At 42.9% G+C, this 24527-nt stretch overlaps 3 protein-coding genes across 4 annotated transcripts in view; 2 read left to right on the forward strand and 1 right to left on the reverse strand.

The window, feature by feature from the left end:
- Window positions 1-12185, reverse strand: part of TBC1D22B (TBC1 domain family member 22B) — a 77844-nt gene extending 65659 nt beyond the window's left edge. Inside the window, exon 1 of one of the 2 annotated variants that reach the window (XM_047734386.1) lies at window positions 11972-12185. In XM_047734386.1, coding sequence (XP_047590342.1) covers window positions 11972-12027 — 56 coding nt within the window. In that variant the 5' untranslated portion in view covers window positions 12028-12185. The remainder of the gene's footprint in view (window positions 1-11971) is intronic. The other variant, XM_047734385.1, reaches the window with a different exon arrangement.
- Window positions 12186-12306: 121 nt separating this feature from the next.
- The window catches only part of TMEM217B (transmembrane protein 217B), a 35493-nt gene continuing 23272 nt past the window's right edge, over window positions 12307-24527 (forward strand). Inside the window, exon 1 of the mRNA XM_047734389.1 lies at window positions 12307-12379. The gene's annotated coding sequence lies outside the window, so the exon portion shown is untranslated. The remainder of the gene's footprint in view (window positions 12380-24527) is intronic.
- The window catches only part of TMEM217 (transmembrane protein 217), a 28928-nt gene continuing 16708 nt past the window's right edge, over window positions 12308-24527 (forward strand). Inside the window, exon 1 of the mRNA XM_047734388.1 lies at window positions 12308-12379. The gene's annotated coding sequence lies outside the window, so the exon portion shown is untranslated. The remainder of the gene's footprint in view (window positions 12380-24527) is intronic.

Consider the following 24527-nt stretch of genomic DNA (forward strand, 5'->3'; position numbering starts at 1 on the left):
GTTGGCTTTCCTCCTCCCTCCCATTTGGTAATTTACTCTTTACCCAACACTTAGAAAGTAGAACAAGGTTACCAAGTACTTTGTTTGACATAACAGGTGTGATCCTAAAGTTGCTGTTAAGTAAAAATGCAGCCAATTCAATCATTTTCATTTTGATTTCTACTAAAATTCCAGTGAGAATGTTCTTATGTACACTCTTTATGGATTTGACCATATGACCATATGGATATGACCTTTTTAGCAATTAAGAATCTCTAACTCCCCAAACTTTTCCAAAAGGTTATTCAGTAATTTGTAAACAAACCATTACACACACTACTACAGAGATTAAATAAATACAACTTTAACATGTTTAAACAGTTTACAGAGTAGTGTAGGCAGAGGAAAAGGAGAAAGAAAATAAGAGAGATCAAAGAATAATGGGAGAGTCTGACTTACAGAAAGAAAGCTGAAACAAAACAAAAATGAAAACACAAACCCAAAAGGCATAGATGGGTGGAACAGAAAACCCAGAAATAAAGTCACAACAATTCCATGGTCACTTAATCTTTGACAAAGCAAGAAAGAACACCCAATGGGAAAAGGACAGTCTCCTCAGCAGACAGTGTTGGGAAAACTGGACGGCAACGTGCAAAAGAAAGAAACTAGACTACTTTCTTATACCATACACAGAAATAAATTCCAGATGGATTAAAGACCTAAATGGGAGACCTGAAACCATAAAAATCCTAGAAGAGAACACAGAACTCTGACATCAGCTATAGCAACTTCTTCCTAGATATGTCCCCTGAGACGAGGGAAACAAAAGCAAAAATACACTACTGGGACTTCATCACAATCAACAGCTTCTGCACAGGGAAGGGAACAATCAAGAAAACTAAAGGCAACGTACGGATGAAAGAAGATATTTGCAAATGACATATCTGATAAAGGGCTGGTATCTAAGATATATAAAAAAACTTCTGGGGCGCCTGGGTGGCTCAGTAGGTTAAAGCCTCTGCCTTCAGCTCAGATCATGATCCCAGGGTGCTGGGATCGAGCCCCGCATCGGGCTCTCTGCTCAGCGGGGAGCCTGCTTCCTCCTCTCTCTCTGCCTGCCTCTCTGCCTACTTGTGATCTCTCTCTCTCTGTCCAATAAATAAATAAAATCTTAAAAAAAAAAAAAAAACTTCTAAAACTTAACCCCCCAAAACCAAATAATCTAACTTAAAAATGGTCAGAAGACAGGCACGGACATTTCTTCAAAGAAGACACACAGATGGCCAACAGACACATGAAAAGATGCCCAACATCACTTATCATCAGGGGAATGCAAATAAAAACTACAACGAGATATCTCCTCTTACCAGTCAGAATGACTAAAATCAACAACACAAGGACCACCTGGGTGGCTCAGTCAGTTGAGTGTCTGACTCTTGGTTTCAGCTCAGGTTGTGATCTCAGGGTCCTGGGACTGAGCCCCACATCAGGCTCCATGCTCAGTGTGAAGTCCGTTTGAGATTCTCTCTCCCTCTCCCTCTGCTTCCCCCCTCAAATAAGTAAATAAATCTTGAAAAACATAAAAATAATAAAACGAAATAAAATCAACAACACAAGAAACAACAGATGTTGATGAGGATGTATAGAAAAAGGAACACCGATGCACTGTTGTTGGGGCGCAAACTGGCACAACCACTGGAAAACAGTCTGGAGTTTCCTCAAAAAGTTAACAGGGGCACCTGGCTAACTCAGTAGGAAGAGCATGAGACTCTTGATTTTGGAGTCGTGAGTTCAAGCTCCACATTGGGCATAGAGATTACTAAAAACAATAAATAAAAACTTTTGTAAAAAAAGTTAAAAATAAAACTACCCGATGATTCAGCAATGGTACCACTGGGTATTTACCCAAAGAATACAAAAACACTGATTCAAAAGGATACATGCACCTCTATGTTTACAGCAGCATTATTTTTTTTTAAAGATTTTATTTATTTATTTGTCATAAAGAGAGAAGCGAGAGTGAGCACAGGCAGACAGAGTGGCAGGCAGAGGCAGAGGGAGAAGCAGGCTCGCTGCCAAGCAAGGAGCCCGATGTGGGACTCGATCCCAGGACGCTGGGATCATGACCTGAGCCGAAGGCAGCTGCTTAACCAACTGAGCCACCCAGGCGTCCCTACAGCAGCATTATTTATAATAGCCAAGACATGGAAGCAACCCAAGTACCATCAGTTGATGAATGGATAAAGATGATGTGGTACATATATACCATGGATTATTACTTAGACATAAAAAAGAATGAAATCTTGCCATTGGCAACTACATGGATGGAGCCAGACAGTATAATGCTGAGCAAATTAAGTCAGTCTGAGAGAGGAAAACACCGTATGACTTCACTCATATGTGGAATTTAAGAAACAAATGAAAAAAGAGGGGTAAAGAGAAAGAGACAAACCAAAAAAAACAGATTCTTAATTATAGAGAACTGATGGTTACGGGGGTGGGGGGGATGAGTTAAAGAGATGATGGGGATTAAGGCATGCATTGATGTGACACGCACCAGGTGATGTGTGGAAGTGTTGAATGACTATATTGTACACCTGAAACTAATATAACACTGTTAACTAACTGCAATGAAAGTAAAAACTTTTTTACAAGGGTCACTGATTTGTATTTTAATGTTTGCAAATACTCTTAAGATGACAACACTTGAGCTCTCCAAGTCTACAAGCCTCTTTGTAGCAAAATATAAAGATCAGAGGATAAACTCTGCAGGAAGATTTCAACAGACTGGTTAGGTGAATAGTCAGAAAAAAAAGAGAGGGTCCTTAGATTCTCTCTTTTAAAAGGGTATTACCACCTGCAAGTAATCCATGAAGAAAAAAGGCAATCCTAATTGTGCAGGCTTACAGGCCAAAGGCCATTAATTACTATCCAGGAAGGGGATCTTAAAATCACAGTAGACTGTTTCTTAGATATGTCAACCCCAACGTGCTGCACGGCCAGAAATGCCAAGATAAGTGATGGACTTCCTCAGCAAAGGTATCAGAGCCCAAGCTGAATTTGTTAACCTACTCTCAAACTAAACCATGATGTATCTATACCTGGAACACTTTAATTAATCAATTTATTGAATCTCAAAAAGGAGAGGAAAGACATAAGAAGAGAAACCAAGATGGTCACAAAGATGAAATGAAGACAGACTGAAAGCCTGGTGATGAAGGTGGTCAATTTCCTGGAATTTATAATTCACCTGTCAGTCTGAACCGTTGCTACTCCTCCCAAACCACACTCAAGAGCAGGCTGGTCTCCACTCTGCCTTCCAAAAGTATCTTAGCTACTAAATCAGGCTCTTCCCCCATTTCAGTATCATATCCAATCTGAAACAGCCCCTTCCAGATCTACACCCCCCAACCATGAGATCTTCCCTGACACTAGCCCCTAGCACTCACTCACCCATGCCTTCTCTGATTCCCTAAAATACATAAATCAGAGCTTATACAGTCTTTTTTTAAAAGATTTATTTATTTATTTGACAGACAGAGATCACAAGTAGGCTGAGAGGCAGGCAGAGAGAGAGGAGGAAGCAGGCTCCCCGCTGCGCGGAGAGCCCAATGCGGGGCTCGATCCCAGGACCCTGGGACCATGACCAAAGCTAAAAGCAGAGGCTTTAACCTACTGAGCCACCCAGGCGCCCCAGGCTTATACTGCTTTTAATAAGTAAATAATTTTTTAAAAATAAACTCAATTTAGATCATAATATAAGACACGCCCAGGTTGGTGTTCAACTCATACATACATAAAAAATGAGACATTATGAGTTCAAATGCTACACACCCCTCCCACCTGCCCTCGGAAACCACTTTATTGCATCTGCCATTTCTCACCCTCATCTTTGTTTTTACATTATTTTCCATGTTTGTGTCCCTAAACAATATAGAGTATTGTTTTCCAGGTTTTTAAAACTTTATACAGGGGCGCCTTGGTGGCTCAGTCGGTTAAGCGTGTGCGTTCAGCTCAGCCCATGATCCCAGGGTCCTGGATTGAGCCCCAAGTTGGGTTCCTTGCTCAGCAGGGAGTCTGCTTCTCCCTCTCCCTGCCCCCCACCCCTACCCCAAGCTTAGGCTCTCGCTATCTATCTCTATCTAACAAATAAAATATTTTTTAAAAAACTTTATAGAAATGGTACCACACTATACACATGACTTTTTTTGACTAGTAATCATAACTGTGATTTCTTTTTTAAAGTAGACCCCACACTCAGCATGGAGCCCAATGCCGAGCTTGAACCCACGACCCTGAGATCAAGACCTGAGCTGAGATCAAGAATCACTTAATTAACTGAGCCACCCAGGTATCCTTAAATACCCCTTTAAATATTACTTAATTTTATGACTGGCTAACTGGTCTCTCTAACACAAAATTTAAAAAACATTTGCTCCAGGGGTGCCTGGGTGGTTCAGTCAGCTAAGCATCTGACTCTTTTTTTTTTTTTTTTTTAAGATTTTATTTATTTATTTGACAGAGAGAGATCACAAGTAGACGGAGAGGCAGGCAGAGAGAGAGAGAGAGGGAAGCAGGCTTCTTGCTGAGCAGAGAGCCCGATGTGGGACTCGATCCCAGGACCCTGAGATCATGACCTGAGCTGAAGGCAGCGGCTTAACCCACTGAGCCACCCAGGCGCCCCATCTGACTCTTTTTTTGTTGTCGTTTTAAGATTTTATTTATTTGAGAGACAGTGCTTGCTTTGGCAGCACATACACTAAAATTTATTTATTTGAGAAAGTGCACAAGCAGGCGGAGGGGGGAGAGGGAGAAGCAGACTCCCTGCTGAGCAGGGAGCCCAACCCAGGGGTGAGGGTGGGCGGCTCGACCCCAGGACCCTGGGATCAATACCTGAGCCAAAGGCAGATGCTCAAAAGACTGAGCCACCCACACACCCCTAAGCATCTGACTCTTGATTTTGGCTCACGTCATGATCTCAAGGTTGTGAGATCAAGCCCTGCCTTGGGCTCTGTCCTGGGCATGGAGCCTGCTTAAGATTCTCTCTCTCCCTCTCCCCTCTGCCCTTCCCTGCCCCCTCTAAACAAAACAAAGCATTTGCTCCACACAAGTGTAGAAAGCGCTTTATTAACAAATTTAACAGATTTTAACAGATTTAACAAATGTTAACATGTGTCACATTTCTTTAAGAAAATAAAGCATTGGGGAGACCACTGAAGTCCTAATTGCAATTTCTCCCCAGGAGATAACCACAATCCTGAAGCGTGTATGAACTCCTTCCCATCTGTTTTTATACATTTATACACATTCACATACACATAAACACCATACAATACTGCTTCATTTTAAAACTGTACACAAGAGATTGTGTACATATCTTGCTTTTCTCACTCAACAGTGCTTTCACCCAGTGGCACTTTTCAGTTTTTTTCTGATTACAAAGTAACAGATGTGTAGTGGAGAAACCAGAGAGTCAACAATACCCAGCATCCTCACCAGGGGAAGCCACGGTGCCAAGCAGGTTTTCAGCTTCTAGAGAGCAGTGGTGACACCATGTCTTTTTCTGCAGTCCCCTCACCACCTGGCAGAGGGCAACACACCCCAGCAGGCACTTACTAACAACAGTTAGTGAGTGAAGACGGGAGCTCTACAAACCCCAGGCCTCTGCTCTGGCGGGCTAGTGGCTCGAGAGACCTCAACACTAGAATCAAAGCCCGCATCTTGGAGAAAGCACACAGCACATGCGGAGAAACGAATGCCACAGCAGATGCCACAGGGGAGACAAAACAGCAAAAGTCCTGGTCAGCCTCCGACATTCTCCTTAATAAAACCAACACCACAGGGTGTATTGGCATAGCAGGTTTGCACAGTTGCAACGGTGCAAAAACCCTAGGTTGGGAGAATCAACAGGTGTTTGTTTAGCGCTGACAAAGGAGAGAAAGCAAACACGGGAACAGACCTATCCGATTTAAAGCCAAACATGCTGGCAACTGATTTGGGTTCACACACTCACTTGATGGAAGTCTTCCAGAGCTGGGGTTCTATCCTCTTTTGGTGATAATTTAGTACCTCTAGTCACTTACTTTATCAGTAAAACATTTCCAAGCTAAGAATAGGTTGTAATAGAACGTGCTTGCCCAGACAGGCTGGGAGAATAACACTGAGTGCACGTTATGGAAAATAACCAAATAACAGAGGTTTTAGTTGAAAATCTACAGGCTCCTGATTTTAAGTGATAAGACACTTTTCTCAACTTCATTTAATGTTAAAGAGAGCTCCTTAACTTTAACAATAAACACTTTTGGGGCACCCTGCTTGCTCAGAGGAGTGTGTAATTTGATCTTGGGGTCATGAGTTCAAGCCCCACATAGGGTATAGAGATTAAATAAATAAAATTAAAAAAAAAATAAACGTTTTTGCTTAAAAAGAAGGAGAAGCCTAAGCAGGGGCACCTGGCTGGTCAGTCGGTTAAGTGTCTGCCTTCAGGTCAGGTCATGATCTCAGTGTCCTGGGATGCCCCGTGCTGGGCTCTGTTCTTGGTAGGGAGTCTGCTTGTCCCTCTCCCTTTGCCCCTCCTTCCTGCTTATGCACACAGACTCGCATGTGCGTGCACTCTCTCTCACTCAAATAAATAAAATCTTAAAAAAAAAAAAAAAAAAAAAAGAAAGAAAGAAAGAAAAAGAAAACGCAGAAGCCCTTCCCAGAAGGACTGGAAATCAAAATGTGGGAAATGAGCCGGGCTTTGGCTCACATCTGTCTCTCCCATTTCCAGTCTTATCTACATCTTTTCACTGGAAACACCCACACCCCCGGACTAGAGGAGGTGCTTCAACAGGTGTCCTAATCTTAGCAGAGACTGAGGGAAGGCAGAAGTAGTAGAAAGAGCACTGGACCCAGAATCAAGAAATCTGAAGTTCTGCAGTGTGATTTGGGGCCAGTCACTTTCCCTCTCTGGCTTCAGTTTCCTTACGTGCAGTGGCCTTAGAGTCAAATTCTAACATTGCATAATTTCATGACACTGAGATGTTCACGGGGCCCCCAACTCCCTACTTCCCAAAGCACAAGATAGAAAAGCCCACCTTCAGGGCCCCCATACCATCTACTCCTACCTACCACTCATGCCTGCTGTGAGTGACAAAGCGAAGAGAAATATCCACTGATGTGAGTTGAAACTAGTAACTCTATATTTTTTGTAGATTTTATTTATTTATTTGAGAGAGTAAGCGAGAGAGAAAGAGGAGGGAGGTGGGGAAGGTAAGGCAGAGGCAGAAGCCCGTTTCCTGCTGAGCAGAGAGCCCCACATGGGGCTCAATCCCAGAGACTCTGGGATCATGACCTGAGCCAAAGGCAGCCGCTTAACTGACTGAGCCACCTAGGTGTCCCAGGGCAGCCAGAATATTTTTATAAAGGGGAATGTGATCGGGTCACAGCCCCCACCAACCTTCTAATGGCAACCTACTGCTCTTGGGATAAATATCAAAGTCCTTAACTTGGCCTCTCTTTCCAACACGAAAGGCCTAGAAGACTTAGAGAGTTTGGAGTTCATTCTAATTACAAATGAAAGAGAGGTCTGCAGAGGGCCAAGAAGAGAAGCAGGAGGCTTCAGCAGTAGTCCAGGCAAGAGAGAACTCAGTCTGATCCATGCAGTCGAGCTACAAGTGGTGAGAACGACTCAGATTCAGGGCCTATTATGAGCAGCCAACAGGATTTGCTTTCGAACTAGGTGTGGCAGGAAGGGAAAGAAAAGAGCCAAACGTTAGGATTTTTGGTCCGAGGAAACTGGTGATCCGTGGGACCATGAAGTGAGACCGAATGAACGGCTTTGCAGGAGAGGGCAGATGTGGAAATCAAGAGTTCTGTGTGGATATGTTAAGTGTGAGATGCCTATCAAACAGTCAAGCAGAGATGCATGCATTATTCAAGATCCGTATGGCAAGAGCTTCCAACATGGGAACTCAGCTTTCTTTCCATTTAATTCAGGGCTCGTATCCCAGTCGTTCTCAAAGTGCTGCCCCCAGGTTAGCCGCAGCACTATCATCTGGGAACTCCTTAGAAGCTCAACGCCTCAGGTCCCACCCCAGACCTACTGAGTCAAAAATTCTGGGTATGGGGCTGGCAATCTGCCTTTCAACAAGCCCTCCAGGAAACTCACTGAAGTTTGAGGACCAGTGCTCACAGTCATACTCCTTGTCCATAATGATCATCTGATAGCCACAGCTGCCCTGCATGAGGCTTCTCTGTGCCTCTGTTAACCCTCTGCCTCATGAACAATGAGGTGGTACTTTGTTTTTCTGTTGTTTTTTTTTTTAACCCAAGACTCACTGGAAACCCCAGACACACCACTGATCAAAGTGTTTGAATTCCAGTTTCAGAAACTAAAGCAAGGGGGAGAAACGAAATGGGAACTACAACAATCTACAACTATCGCTTTCATGAGAGCTACTATTATTGAGCGCCTTGTATGCACTTTCTACGCATTATCTCATTAACCCTCCTAACAGCCTTATGGGGTAGGTACTCTGCTCCCATTTCACAGATAAGGAGATGGAGCAAGGCACAGAGAGGTTACAAAACTTGCCCTGGGTCACATAGCTAGAAAGTAGCAGAACTGGGATTTGAACCCAGGCAGTCAGGTTCCAGAGTCTGCTTTTTTTTTTTTTTTTTTGATATATAACTGACAAATAACATTGTGTAACTTTAAAGTTTACCATCTTAGCATTAGCTAACGCCTCTGTCAAGTCACATAATTATCATTCCTTTTTTGTGGTGAGAACAATTAAGACCCAGTCTCTTAGCAACTTTGATGTTTATAATACAGTGCTGTTAAGTATAATCACTATGTCGTGCATGAGATCTCCAGAACTTGTTTATCTATTAGTTGTGAGCCAGCATGCTTAACCACATGGTATATAGTGTCCCCTATCTTTCTAGGCATCTACACAAGAACCACTTACTGTAATATATAAGTGCATAAGGTTCCCATGAATAACTGAGAGAACTTTAAAAGATGTTCAGTTCCATCAGGTTACCATATAACCCAGCAATTCCACTCCTACGTTAACTCAAAAGAACAGAAAACACACATCCAACAAAAATCTGCACATGAGTCTCATAACATTGTTCACAATAGCCAAAAAGTGGAAACAACCCAAATGTCATCAACTGATGAGTGGATAAAGAAAGTGAGGTATAGTTGCACAATGGAATATTATTTAGACATAAAAAGGAATAAAATATTGATGCAAGCTACAACACAGGTGAGCCTTGAAAACATTATGCTTCATAAAAGAAGCCAATCACGAAAGGCCTCTTTTCACATTATTCCATTTATATCAAATGTCCAGAATAGGTAAATCTATACATACAGAAAGATTAGTTGCCAGGGGCTGAGGTGAGGATATGGACACAAGGTTTCTTTCTGGGGTGATGAAAATGAACTGAAATTGGTGGTGATGGTTGCCTGGAACGATCTATACTTTAAATGAAAATACAAAATACCCCTGAATCGTACACTTTGAAAGCGTGCATTTTTATAGTCATGTGAATTATATCTCAATAAAGCTGTTATTTTTAAAAAGGATGCTTAATTCATTTTAAGTTTAGGCTAACTTACTAAATAGAATGCCTACTTGTTGTCATTAAGGTTGCTAGATCACAACCAAAGAAACTGAAAGTAACTGCGATCACTTTGAATTTTTACCTTTCAATCTGTAGAGAAAACTAGTTTCACTTCTAGGCTGCCATGGACCCAGAAACAGCCATGTAAGTCATTTCCCCATCCAAGAGAAAGTTTTTCTTCACCAACACTGAAAGAATGTAAATGCCAAAGTTCTATCCATGAGAAAATGCCCTAATCTTTTCCTTAAATCAAAGCACTTTCTATCTAAAAACACTTTAATTTTCTCCCATACCCAGCAGCTGCTAGGGCTCCCCACTAAAAGCACAGAGCTAAACAATAGTTCTCTTCCACCAGCAAGGTACTAAAGACTGTTATGAATTGTGGCAACATTTTAGTGCCTCAAGACAAACAAGGAACATAAATAACTAGTGCCCCAGTAAGGATCTGAGAAACATTCTTTTAAATGTTTATTTGCTCTAATAACAAGAGGAATTCTCATAACTAGTATTTATCAAGCAACTATATAATATGCTAAATAAACACTGTCCTGGGTTCTTTACAAATAAGATGTTTAATTTGGTCCTCACAGTAACCCAGAGGAAGGTATTTTTAGTCTCATTTTATAGAAAAGGAAATTGAGGCCCTGAGAAATTGAGTAAGTCATTTGTCATTGATCACATAGGTATGACAACCCAAGTAATAACTTAAGTCTTTCTGAACTCAAATGTTTTCTCCTCTATTCCTCAATATTCCTCTTCAAAATGAAAAAGGAAGCCAGAAACTTCAAGAAACTAAAAAGACTCCTCTTCCTATCTCACAAAAGTGATACTCTGAAAAAAGGGGGCTCTTCCTATAGTCCAAAACAGGAAATATAGAAAACAAAATATTGTTAATAACAACTAGCAGTCATCAGGCACAAAAGACCATGCCATGTCCCGCATTTCAAATGCTGCTTCCTGATTTAACAGTTTTCCCTCTTATTCTGATTACAACCTTAGGATGTCAAAATTTAATGATCTCACCATGGAAAGCCCCAGAGAACCGCAGTTGTGAGACTGGAGAGAGAGCTCACTAGACCAGGAAGGAAAAGGAATCAGTTGGCAGGAAGTGGTGCCTATCTAAAAACATAGAAGTTTTCAGCATTAATATTAACACTGTCATTCCATAGCACTTTAATCTGAAGCTATTTCTGCATTCCCTTGCATTATTTTAATACTGTATTACTAAAAGCTGATTCCCCTTCTCCATATGTCTAATAGAATCCTAAGTAAAATAAGACTGCTATATAGCCACCACTGACCTTAATTTCTGTCTTGCTACTAAAAACAAAACAAAACAAAACCACACACACACACACACACACACACACACTCAAAGGATTATCCCTGAGGGAAAAGACCTGAATCAATTAGGAAAGGTAGCATGTGGGGCACAAGCAAACATGAATTTCATCACCAAGTAGCCTATGGCTAGCAGAAATCTTAAATTCACGACTAAAATACACATTCCTTATACTTCTCAGGGCTCTGGCCAAAATAAATTGAAACTATAAACCAACAGCAGACTGAAGGATGTACAAATGCTAAGCTCTCAACATACATCAAAAAGGTAAAGGGGGGTGAGTTGCTTAGAAGGTCTGCTCTCCAACTAAACAACTGAAGAATGAAAGAATTTCGTGCATTTGCACAAGAAGAACTTGACAACGCAGGGGGGTAGGAGGTCACTTGGGGTTGAGCAAATCCACAGAAAAATGCTAAAGAAAGAACGTTGATTCTTGAGTCACTCTGTAGTAATTCCTAATGGGAAGTGGTCAACTCAAGATAAAGTAAGGTCGAGCTTGAGAATTTTCCTCACTTTTCCTGTCACCCTGGATACGATTCCAAGCTCTCACCAGAACCTTTTGGGAGTCCAAGATAAAGATTTGCATGTACTGATCTGGGGGAGCAATGGAAGGGGCCATCCTTATGCAAACAACCACCTGTGCGTGGTGGAGACCCCCAAGAAGGAGTTCTATTTAAAGTGAGAGGCAGCTTTGGGGATGACCCTCCAAACCCAGGACCGACACTGGCTACTCACCCAACTCCAGTGTCCCTTACGCCCGGACTCTGGCCACCTCCCAGCTAAGGGCAGCCGCTCCAGCGCCCTCCGCCCCCAGACCCTGGTCTGCTCCCACACCCAGTCATTCCCAAAGCTCGCTGCCGCTCCTTTGCCCGACAGCTGACCCGCCGCCACCAGGCAGTCCCAGCTCCCCCAGTCCAGGTTCCCCAAACCAGCCTTTCGGGGCTGCTGACGCCCCAGGGCCGCGGGATTTAAGGCTTAGGATCTGGAAGGATTTGGTCCAATCTCCTCTTGCTTTCGGCGTCCTGGGCTTACCTCCCCGGCAGCTTGGCGCTCCTCTTCCAAAACTGCTTGCTGTTCTCGGCGGCCATTGCTCTGGCCGGGGGAGGCCTTGTAGGCGGGCCAGGGGGGTACCCGGCGAGATGCCCCCAGGACCCCGCAATCGGAGGGCCAACCCAGGCCGCTTCCCCGCCGCCGGTCACCCGCTCCCAGCTCCTGGGGGTGCCATCTTGGATGTGGGCACCCTCCCACCCAGCGCCGCTGCCATTGGTGAGTTGCGCCGGCCGTGGTCAGACGGACGAATAGAAAGCCGGAATCCTGCAGGCCGCTGAAGCCTAACGGTGACGTCAGGGACTGGGCACACAGGTGGACCGGGAAGGCGGAGCTTGTGCAAGCAGGGAGGCGGGGCTGAAAGTTCCCTAACCCCAGGAGTGGAAGAAGCAGGTAAAGAAAGGGACCTATGGGAGGGAAGAAAGGGTACTGTTTGGCTTGTGTGCGTGTGTGTTGGGGCGGGGGAGATGAGGTTCCTGAGCCTAATACTTTTTGGGAAGAGACAGTATATGTATTTATGTACATCAATCTTTCACCTAAAAAGAAGGGCCCATGTGTTGGTTGCAGGCCATCTTTAAGATCTCAGTTAACGACAATCTGATTATTATCCTCCCCACACTTCCCGTTCCGTTTGGGGTCCGATTTTTTTTTTTTTTTTTTTTTTTTTTTTTTTTTTTTTAATCTATGAAGGAAGATCAATACGGATCCAGTAGACCGGGGTTGCTAACTGTTCAACACGTGAGTAACGGTTGGTTCGTAAGGGTCTCCCATACCTCGGTAACTGATCACATTAAAGGATTTGTGTGCCGTGGGCAAAATTCAAATGATGTAATCCCTGTTTCACCATTAACTGCCACTCTCTGACTATAAGAACCAGATACTGATAGTGTTAAGGTATGTTCTTATTTTGCCCATCCGATTCAGACTACCAAGTTAACCTTTCTTGCAAGGACATAGTGTATCTCCAAGGCTCCAGTCACAGAGATTGAAGATACATCCTCAAACATCTCCAATGTCCCTTTTTAACCTATGACCCTTGAATTTATTTTCAATCTAGTTTTGACTCAGAATGAGATTTAATATAGCATTTTGAATCCTTTGAATGTTTTGTTGGTGTTTTTTGCTCTTTTTGAGTTTCTGTGGTTGTATACCACAGTGATCGTGATGGGAAGGAACTGCTGAGGTGGGCTGCTGTCCTCCAACCCCCGCTTTCGTTTACTGCTGCAATAGGCCCTTCCACTTATTGAAGAACATCTAACGACCCCCTGTCTAAAAGAGAACATATGCCCTCCAATGGCTTTTTTCTATATAGACATTACCCCCATTTCAACTTCTTTTGTGCCCTAATTTTACAACCATGATATTGTGTGAAAGGGGCTGTTTTCACTTTCTATTAATGTTGCAAGCTTCCAGAGACTTTCATCCTCTCAGATAGTCACTTTTATGGGCATTTAATCCACCAAACAAAAGTCCCTCTAGCCTTTTAATCATTTTATCTGCCTTTCTTTGCCTCTTCTTTTTCTTAGAATGCAGTGACCAGCACTGTTCCCTGAGCTCCAGGAGAAGTTTCCTGAGGTTTTTGTTGAAGCTGATGTTTTGTCTTTAATCTGAACAGCCAGAACTGTTGCTGGCATTTTGGGCTTTACAAGAGCTGACATCTCAAAGAAATAGTAGTGTACAGCAACTTCTAGATCCTTTTCTTTGGTGGCAACTGACAGGCAGTTCAGAGTTCATTATCTTTAAGGAATCATCGGAATTGTCACCCCCTATGTGAGCTGCCTCACACTTGTCCATGCGGCAAGTCACCCGCCACTTTCCAGCCTACTCACATCGCTTTAGAAATGCTCCAGAAGATGCTCCCCATTGACTTGACATTTCAGTATGTGGAAAGCAGAGTATAATTTGTGTACCTAGAAATGTCTCAAAATATTCCTTTTTCCTAATCATTTGTGAAACCTTAAATAACGTGGATTCCCAGGGGATGCTGTTAGCATTGTTTAATCTGCTCTTTGTTTTCTACATCTAAGACAGGTTCTTATCCAAACAAACAAAAAAATTCATCAGTCATCTGTTGGTAAATTTTTAAATAGTCTTTATTAAGGAAGCTGAGGTTGTTGGGTCCTCTCTCACCACCACCGTCATCATCACCAGAATCTAAACCAACCACATTTTTATAGCAGCCTCCTATCAGTCCTCCCTGCTTACACTCTTGTCCCCTTAGAGTCTGTTCCCCACACAGCATCCAAAGAGAGCCTTTTAAAATGTCAATCGGATTGTGTCATCCCTCTGCTCAGTATCATGACTCCATCACACAGCATAAAAATGCAAGCTTCTCAAAGGCCCTACATGATTTGGTTCCACTTTCTTGCTTCATCTGCTCCAACCATAATTGTCGGCCTTTTCCCTGCTTCCTGAATACTCCAAGCATATTCCCACCTCAAAGCTTTTGTATTAGCCACTTCCTATGCTTGAAATTCTCTCCCCCCAAATATCTGGATGGTTTGCTCCCTCATCTCATTTAGATATATTCCTAAGTGTCTTCACATGGGGGGTGCTCTCCCTGACCACTCATCTTTTTTTTTTTATTTTTAAAGATTTTATTTATTTATTTGAGGGGGGGGATGCAGAGGAAGGGGCAGAGGGAGAGAATTTTTAAGCAGACTCCCCATTGAGCACAGAGCCTCACAACCCAGGAGATCATGACCTGAGCTGAAAACAAGAGTCGGACACTCAACTGACTGAGCCTCCCAGGCACCACCACCACCACCCCCAACCACTCATCTTTAACAACAGTCTCCACCACTCTATTTTTGTTGTCTATCTCCATCACCTAAAATGTAAGCTCCACTGAGGCAGGGATTTTATGTTTTGTTTTCTGCCCTTCTCACCTAGACTAGAACTTGGCACATACTGCACAAGCACTTAACATGTACTAAGAGAATGAAAAATATAAATTGTTCTTGTCTTTTGGTTCTCTGTTGTTCATAAATTTTTTTGTTGAAAAAGATAATAGAAACCATGTTTCCTAATGGCTAGAAGGATGTGTCCACTTTACCAAAGATTCTGTAAGCTTGCCTATGCTCTTGGTTGAAGAGCAATCTTCCGATCTTGGCAAAGATTTCCTCTTCAAACTTTTAGCTTCAGAGAAATGAAGCTGTACCCAAAATGATGAGGGAGGGAGGCCACCCACCTAGTCAGCAGATGTCCATCAAATGGGTGATAGCTGTAGGAGCCAAATCACTTTTACAGCAAACTGCCCGACTGGGGGTGAAAATTACTGGTTTGAGGCTCCCAAGTGGTCCCTGGAGCACTTTTTTTAAATATATTTTTTAAGATTTTATTTATTTGAGAGAGGGAGAGAATGAGAGAGAATGAGAGAGAGGGAGTATGAGAAGAGGGAGGGTCAGAGGGAGAAGCAGACTCCCTGCCAAGCAAGGAGCTTAAAGCGGGACTTGATCCTGGGACTCCAGGATCATGACCTGAGCCAAAGGCTGTTGCTTAACCAACAGACCCACCCAGGCACCTGCGTGGAGCATTTCTGATGCAAGCCCTTAGTGCAGAGACTTGCTGTCTCCCTAGACCAGTCTTCTCATACTTTAGTGTACATGTGATGATGTTAAAAGCCTGATTCAGCAGGTCTGGGCTAGAGTCTATAATTCTGCATTTCTAATAAGTCCTCAGGTGACACTGATGCGGATGATTTGTGGATCTCACTTTGTAGATCTATTTCTAGCACAGTATGACCTGAGACCCTTGAATTTATTCCAAGGTTTTGATTTTTTTTAAATTTTATCTTTTAAAGTAATCTCTACACCCAACATAGGGCTGGAACTCATGACCCAAAGATCAAGAGTCTCATGCTCTACTGACCAAGTCAGCCAGGTGCCCCAGGTGTGATTATTTTGGAAGTGTAAATAGAAGACTTTCAATGTTACCTGCCTGCAAGTTTTTAACTTCTCCCTTCTTACCTTCATCTTCACTCAAAGGGGAGTAAAACAACTAATTGGGGGCAAAGTAGAGTCAAGGGAATAAGTCACATGTGGGTTGCATATGAATTCAAAAGAGGTGGGTGTATCCCAGTCCTTAGAGAAAGCTCCTTGGAGGAGATAAGCTCTGAGTAGGTACGTACAGGGAAAGAGAGAGAGAGGCTTGAAGAACATTAGAAAGGAGCTGGATTGGGGAAGATAAAAAATCCTTTGGACTTAGTTACGAAGAGACCACTGGCAGACTTTAACCTCAGCAAAGGAGTGGAGTGGACACTGTGGTACCAGGCAGGGTTAAGACAGGTGAGCAAGAAGCAGACCTCACACGGGGTACCTGGGTGGCTCAGTAGGTTAAGCATTCTGCTTTTGGCTCAGATCATGATCTGGGGGTCCCAGGACTAAGCCCCATGTTGGGTTCCCTGCTCAGTGGAGAGTCGCTTGTCCCTTTCCCTCTGCCCCTCCCCTCCACTTGTACTCTCTCTCAAATAAACAAAAATCTTAAAAAAGAAAAAAAAAAAGAAGCTACTCTCTAGTGCACCATGGAATGTTATGTTGGGTGACCAAAGGGATGGTGAGGTCGATCTGGGAACTAAAGGCAACAGAGCTTTCTTGATACCTAGACAACCTCTAGAAAGAGCAAAATGAAAGAGATCAGTTAAATTAGAGAAGGCAAAGGGATAAGCAAAAGACCAAAGAAACAAGAGGTTATTGAGTAAAGAGAGGAAGAGTGGTTACAGTTTGAGGGATGGAGGGAAGATTAAGAATTTCATTCCTAGGAATTTGTTCTAAGAAAGCCAAAAGGGGGGGGGGGGAATCTCTGTGTCCAAAGATGTTCTTTGCCTCGTGACCAATAATGAAGAGGGGTGGTAATGAAAAGAATGCAAAGGTTTAAATATGACATGGTACTTAAACAAAGTAGGATGTATAGTTTACAAACCTGAACCATGCGATGTCATTAAGTCGTGCAAGTTTGAATACCTCATAGCACATCAGAAAGATTTATGAAATGATGTACAGCAGGGAAAAAGCAGAATATAAGAATGTCTTTGCCTAGTTTCAATCAGACAAGATGGGTTTTGTCAAAGACTGAAGAAAACATGAGGAAGGTAAGGAAATTTTGGTAGGTAGTGGAAATATACATCCTTTTATTTCCAGAATTTTTCTTTAATGCTACCACATCTTTCATTGTTTTGAAATATTTGTCAATGGGGCACCTGGGTGGCTCAGTCAGTCAAAGTCTGACCCTTATTTTCGGCTCAGGTCATGATCTTGGGGTCATGAGATCCAGCCCTGCCTGGGTCAGCTTCTGTGTGCCACAAAGACTGCTTGAGAGTCTCTCCCTCTCCCTCCACCCCTCTCCCAACTCATGCTCTCTCTCTGAATGAATAAATAAAATCTTTTTTTTAAAGATTTTATTTATTATTTATTTGACAGAGAGAGATCACAAGTAGACAGAGAGGCAGGCAGGCAGAGAGAGAGAGAGAGAGGGAAGCAGGCTCCCTGTCGAGCAGAGAGCCCAATGCGGGACTCGATCCCAGGACCCTGAGATCATGACCTGAGCCGAAGGCAGCGGCTTAACCCACTGAGCCACCCAGGCGCCCCTGAATAAATAAAATCTTAAGAAGAAAAGTATGTTGCATACTTAGCTAGAGGTAGATAAACTTTTTCTATGAAGGGCCAGGCTGTACATATTTTTGGCTTTTCTGGCCATGCAATCTCTATTGCAACTTCTCAACTCTGCCCTGTAGCATGAAAACAGGCACAGACAATATGAGAATAAAATAGTTGTAGATGTGTTCCCACAAAACTTTATTTGCGGATGCAAAAATTTGAACGTTATGTAATTTTCACAACATGAAATATTATTCTTTCAATTTTTCCCCAACAATTTAAAAATGTAAAAACCATTCTTAGCTCACAGGCCATACAAAAAAAGCCTGCCAGATTTGGCTCATGGGTGGTAGTTTGCCAACTCCTACAACAAAGAATAAAGAATAGGGGTGCTTGGGTAGCTCAGTTGGTTGAGCATTGGGCTCATAATTTCAGCTCAGGTCATGGTCTCAGGGTTGTAGGATCGAGCTCTCCCATGGAGCCCCGACTCAAGCCCCATGTAGGGCCCTGTGCTCAGCAGGGAGTCTGCTTGCGTTTCTCTCCCTCTGTCCCTCCCCCCCACTTGCACTCTCTCTCTCTCTCTTTTGGAGAAACAGATAAATCTTTAAAAAAAATAAAGAAAGAATAAATAACATATAAGAGCAAGGTTAAAAAAAAAACATGTCTACAATAAAATTTAAATCCCCTTTTTGTCCTTCCTTGATCCTGTTCCCTTCCCTCTCTCCCTTCTCTTCCAGTAGAAACCACAATCCTGGGGTGCCTGGGTGGCTCAGTTGGTTGGGCATCTGCCTTTGGCTCAGGTCATGAGGCTGGAGTCCTGGGATTGAGTCCACATTGGGCTCCCTGCTCAGTGGGAAGTCTGCTTCTTCTTCTGCCCTTCACCTTGCTTGTGTTCTTCCTCTCTCTCTCAAATGAGTAAATAAAATCTTAAAAAAAAAAAAAAAGAAACCACAATCCTGAGTTCTGTGTTCAGCTTTCTATATATGTTGCAAATTTTTACTGTATATGTGGCTATCTATAAGCATGTTTTTCACGTTTTGAAATTTTATAAATAGTACCACACTGTACATAAGCCTCAGCTGCTAGCTTTTATCACTCAGTATTCTTGATAAATGGAGCTCCAGTTTACTTATCTGAGCTGTAATATTGAGTTCCATTCTATGAATATTCCTCAATTGTTGTCCCCAATTTTTAAAATTTTGAACAGTCTCAGTTAACATTATTTTACCATGTGCAAAATTCTCTCTAGTGAGATATTTTTCAAATTTGTCTGTGAACTGTTAGTGAGTTAAAATGAATTTGCAAGTTGGGACCTTTAATTAAATAGAATAGACAAGAACAGTTATACCTTAAACTTACACAATGTTATATGTCAGTTATATCTCAATTTTTGAAAACAATAGGTGGGATTAGAAAAGATCAGAGTGTGCTACATGGCATAAGGATAGGCAGTGTTTGGAAAAATTTTTGTTTCAACTTTATACACACTTAACATGGATGTGTGTTTGTGTGCATGTGTGTGTGCTTGTTTGTAATGTCAAATGTATTTCTTTTTAAAAAATTTTTATTTATTTATTTGACACAGAGAGAGAGATCACAAGTAGGCAGAGAGGCAGGCAGAGAGAGTGGGGGAAGCAGGCTCCCCGCAGAGCAGAGAGCCTGATGCGGGGCTCGATCCCAGGACCCTGAAATCATGACCTGAGCCAAAGGCAGAGGCCCAACACAATGAGCCACCCAGGCACCCCTCAAATGTATTTCCTAATGACAGGTGATTGTCAGAAAGTTTGAAAACTATTGCTTTTAGGTCTCTATGAAATACTTGGGAGAGGCACTTGCTAGATCACAGAATATGTACAACGTCCACTTCACTGTACATTGCAAAATGCTCTCCAAAATGGTTTTTCCAATTTATATTCAACCTAGAGGACTGAGTAGAGTTTTCATGGCTTCTTATCCTCACCTATGGTAGGTCTTTCTCATGGGATGTTAAATATAGCGTATACACAAGAGAATGTGTAAAACTAATATGTACAGTTCAATGAATAAAAACATTTGCACTCCTGGACTCATTCCCCACACTATGCAATAGGACATCGGCAGTACCTTAAAAGCCTCTTGCTGTGTGTGTGTAGGAGGGTGTTCCTTCCTTTGGGCATTCCCCACACTCCAGATACAACCACTTTGCAGAATTTTGTATTGACCTCAGGGTGCCTGGATGGCTCAGTCACTTTGAGCATTGGACTCTTGATTTTGGCTCAGGTCATGACCTCAGGGTCCTGTGATCAAGCTTCTGCTCAGGCTCCAGGACCAGCGGGGAGTCTGCTTTCCCCCTCTCCATCTGCCCCTGCCCCTGCTCACATGCTCTCTAAAATAAATAAATAAATCTTTAAGAAAAAGGTATTTTGTACTGTCCTCTTATTTTCTTTATAGTTTTCCACTTATGTTTGTAAACTTAATATATTATCATAATGGTATTATATCTATTTTGTTGCTTGCTGCTATTGGACAGCAATAAGGTTCTGAGATTGATTGATTTTAAGATTTTATTTATTTATTTGACAGAGAGACAGCATGAGAGGGAACATAAGCAGGGGCAGAGGAGAGGGAGAAGCAGGCTTCCCTCTGAGCAGGGAGCCTGTTGCAGGGCTCAATCCCAGGACCCTGGGATCATGACCTGAGCTGAAGGCAGACGCTTAACGATTGGGTCACCCAGGCACCCTGGGTTTTGAGATTTAGCTATCATTCATGTTGGGGAGTGTAGCAAGCATTCACTCATTTTCACTGCTGTATAATATTCCATTTTATAAATGACACAGTTTATCTCTACTACTACTGATCAGCATTCAGTTGCTTCATATTTTGTGCTCCTGTGAACTCCACTGCTATGAACACTCTTATCCATGTCTCCTGAATAAGTGGACAAGTGGAAGGGTTTCTCTAGGATATCAATGTTGGATTGGAAGTGCTGGTCTGGAGTACGTACATATGTTCAGTTTTGCAGAATAATTTTTCATTGTGTTTCATAGTGGTTGTCCTACTTTATATTTCTACCTGTTCGGGTAAAACTTCCATTTTCATTTCCTATGACATGGTTTCAAAAGTAAATAAAAACTGGGGGGAGAAAGATAGTTCAAAGCCAAAGCCTTCAAAATTGGGTTGAACAGGAAGCAGAAAAATAGCAATCTGTTCAGTCACATAAATCTTTCTTCTTTTCCTTTCTTATTTCATTTTTCTGTTCAGTCACATAATATCTGTTCAGTCACATCAATCCTCTTCTTTTCTTTTCTTCTTTCCTTTTTCTCCCCACTCTCTTGGGTTGAAATTTGTATTGAAAGCAAATGTTTTGCTGATTGGAATAATGGGGAGTTCCTGAAAAGAAATCATGGACTTGGGAATTAGTGGGCTTGTGATCAATAACAGGAGTGGCCCACCTTCATTTGAACTATTAGGAACCCTAGAAAAAAATCTCCTATGATTCTATGAGTGGGGTCCTTCCTTGTTTCCTTCCTGCCTTTTTTCTTTCCTTCTTTCTTTTCTTCAATTTGTACATGTTGCCAATTCAAAACATGCAGATAGGTGTGTTGTAGAATGAATGGTGGCCTCTGAAATATATGTCCACACCCAAATCCCTGAAACCTGTGAATGTTATCTTGTTTGGAAAAGGGGTCTTTGTGGAAATAAGAAAGTCAATAATTTTGAGATGAGATCATCATCCTCTACTTGGTTGGGTCCTAAATCCAATGACCAATGTCCTAAACCCCTGACAAGAGAGAAGACATGGACAGAAGAGGGGGAAGTGACATGACTATGGTAGTAGAGGTTGAAGTCAGCCAGGACCCAGAAGAGGCAAGGAAGGATTCCTCCTGGAATCTTCAGAGAGGGCATGGGCCTGCCAACCCTTTAATTTTGCTCTTCCAGCCTCCAGAACTTTAAGAGAAAAACTTGTATTGTTTTATGACCCCAAATTTGTGATACCTTGTTGCAACGGTCCTAGGAACCTAACATAGGATATGAAGAGAAAGTTGGTCTCTCTCCTATCTTTGACCCTTAGGCGCCCATTCATCCTTCCCAGCAGCACTCACTCTTGACAGTTCCTTGTATGTCATCCTTCTAGAGATATTCTTACAGAGCCCCTTCATAGGTGGCAAGGACATTCAAGATCACTTTACAAATAAGAAGTCTGAAGTTCAGAGGAAGAAACTTGCCCAAGGACATCCAAATCAGTCAGCGCCAAAGAACAGGAACTCAGGTTTCCTATCTCCTGGTTTTATCCTCCTTCGTTATAGAAGAAGTATTAAGGAGCAGATTTTGATGTCAGGATAGGGAGAGAGAAGAGGAGCATATTAAGTGAATGAAGGAAGGGTAATGTCATGGAGATGATAAAGGAGCACAAAAATGGTTATTTAAGCTCAGGTTGGTCACTGTTCAATGTAGCACTCCACCAGCACTCTTGCCAGACTCTGTCTGTAGATAGAAATTAGTCATTCCATCCAACTAGCTTTTATTGGGCATCTACTATATTCCAGGCACCAAACTATATTAAGAACTGTGGGGGTGCCTGGGTGCCTCATTCGCTAAGCATCTGCCTTCAGCTCAGGTCATGATCCCAGGGTCCTGGGATCGAGCCCTGCATCAGGCTCCCTGCTCAGAGGGAAGCCTGCTCTCTCCCTCTCCCACTCCCCCTCTTGTGTTCCCTCTCTCGCTGTCTCTCTCTCTGTCAAATAAATAAATAAAACCTCAAAAAAAAAAACCCACTATAAAATACAGCTCCCACCCTCAACAAATGTATTATCTAGCAGGAGAGTCAGGCTTCTAAGTTAAGCAGTCTGATAAATGATAAAAATATAGGTGTGCACTAAAGTCTTAAGAAAATAAGGTGGAATGGGTCCTCTTTGTTTAGGGATATGGGAAAGGTCTTGAAGGAAGAGTAGGAGTTTAGCAGGTAGAGAGGGAGGGAAAAGCATCCTAGGCAGGATGAAACATTTACGGACCTAAGGGAATCTACAAGAGAAGATGCATTTGGGAAATCACATAGGAAACACTGTCGATGCCTCACCCATATCCCTCAACCTCTCTATATATGCTATCTTTGCCCAAAGTCTCTCCTTTCAGCTCCCAAAAACTATAAAACAAAACAAAACAAAACAAAAAAACATACTGCCCATACTCATGGTGTACTATTAGTGCCTGGGAGTTAATTCCTCCTGGGAGTAGCCCTCAACCAACTCTCAGGTGTGGGTGTATTAATTCCTTCATCCTTCAGCTCCTTCATCCCTCCGATGGGATAATTCTGAGGCATGTGTTCCCCAGTTTCTTAATAGGATTAAACTCCTGTAGTTGGCTTAATAGCTCTCCCTTAATGGGCTATCTTCCTTCCCTGTATTGTTTCCTACCTCTTCTCCATTGATGTTTCCATCACCTCCCAAATCAACTACTTGCTCCCAAGTCCTTGTCTCAGGATCACTCCTGGGAGAGTCCAAACTGAAATGAAACCTATGTAGCACTACCTTGTGCTTTAATGTTATAAAGAGTGCGAAGAATGGGGTGCAGTGATAGTAGACATTGGAGCAAGAGCCTACCTATCACGGTGGACTTCTAATGCCTTGTGAGAGCTACAGGACCTTTCCCTAAAACAATGTGACATTCACTGAAAGTTCAAGTAGGGGCATGGCATGACCAGATTTGCATGGTAGAAAGGCCACGTCGTCACCTATCCAACCATTAAATGGCTTTCACTACACTTAGAATGAAATCCACACTCCTAACCATGCCCTAAAATACACTGCATGACCAGGTACCGTGCCTGCTCCCCATCCTCTGAAAACTCTCTATTTGATTTGGCATTTATAGAGTTCTTACGGACCCAGATAGCTTAGGGGGACAGAACCCCATGAAGAGTTGTGGTTAACTGGACTACGGTTATCAGTTCTTTATTCCCTCTTGTTATGTGACCTTGCAGTGCATGACAGTGGATGGAGCATAGTTCCCTGCTAGACCTCTGGCCAATGGAATGTGAGCAAAACTGACAGTATGCCTCCTGCTGCACTCCTACCATTCACCGTCCTAGCAGACCTGAGAGCTGCTGGTCCAAGGAGGATAAGAGACATATGTAGCAGACAAAAACCCAAACTGAAGCCTGGAACTAAACCCGCCAACATGCAGCCTAAAGCATGAGTGAGAAAAATAGGTGCTAGTGGTTGTAAATCACAGGGGGCTTATAGACAACAAATTTATTTCTCTCAGTTCTGGAGGCTGGAAGTCCAAGATCAGGCTGCCAGCCTTGTTGGGTCTGGTAAAGGCCCTCTTCCAGGTTGCAGCCTGCCAACATCTTGCTGTGTCCTTATGTGGTGAAGGAAGGGAGAATTGCTCTGGGACCGCTTTCCTTTCTTCATGAGGGCTCCACCCTCATGACCTAACCACTTCCCAAGGATCCCCCTTTTAATACCATCACCTTGGGCATTCAGTCTTCAACCTGTGAATTCTGGGGGGCTAAAAACATTCATTCTGTAGCACTGTCCTGTTGTCCCCAGCATTGCCATTAGAATAGGTCTAGGCCAGCCTGATGGATGCTGAGAGACATGTGGCATTTGGCCGAGTCTTCCTGAGCTATCCCAGCTGAGGCCATCCTAGATGAGCCAACAACCAGTTGAGCCTGAGACATGAGAATGAGCTCGGCCAAAATCAACAGAACGTCCAGCCAACCACCAGTTGACCCCAGACACTTCAGTGAGTTCAGCTGAGAGAGCCCAGCTCAGCCCAGCCCTGGATAAGCCAAACCCCATGAACTTTTGAACTAAGTACTGTTCATTGTTAACAAGCCACTGGCATTCTGTGGTTGTTTGTGTGGCATTATTGTGGCAATAGATAACCAGCCCGCTCCACAATCTGTGAGCTATGCCTTTTCTGCTTAAATCAGGCGACAGTTGGTGTCTGTCTGTTGCTTTCTC

Source organism: Lutra lutra, chromosome 6 (genome assembly GCF_902655055.1).
Source record: "Lutra lutra chromosome 6, mLutLut1.2, whole genome shotgun sequence".
NCBI classification, from domain to species: domain Eukaryota; kingdom Metazoa; phylum Chordata; class Mammalia; order Carnivora; family Mustelidae; genus Lutra; species Lutra lutra.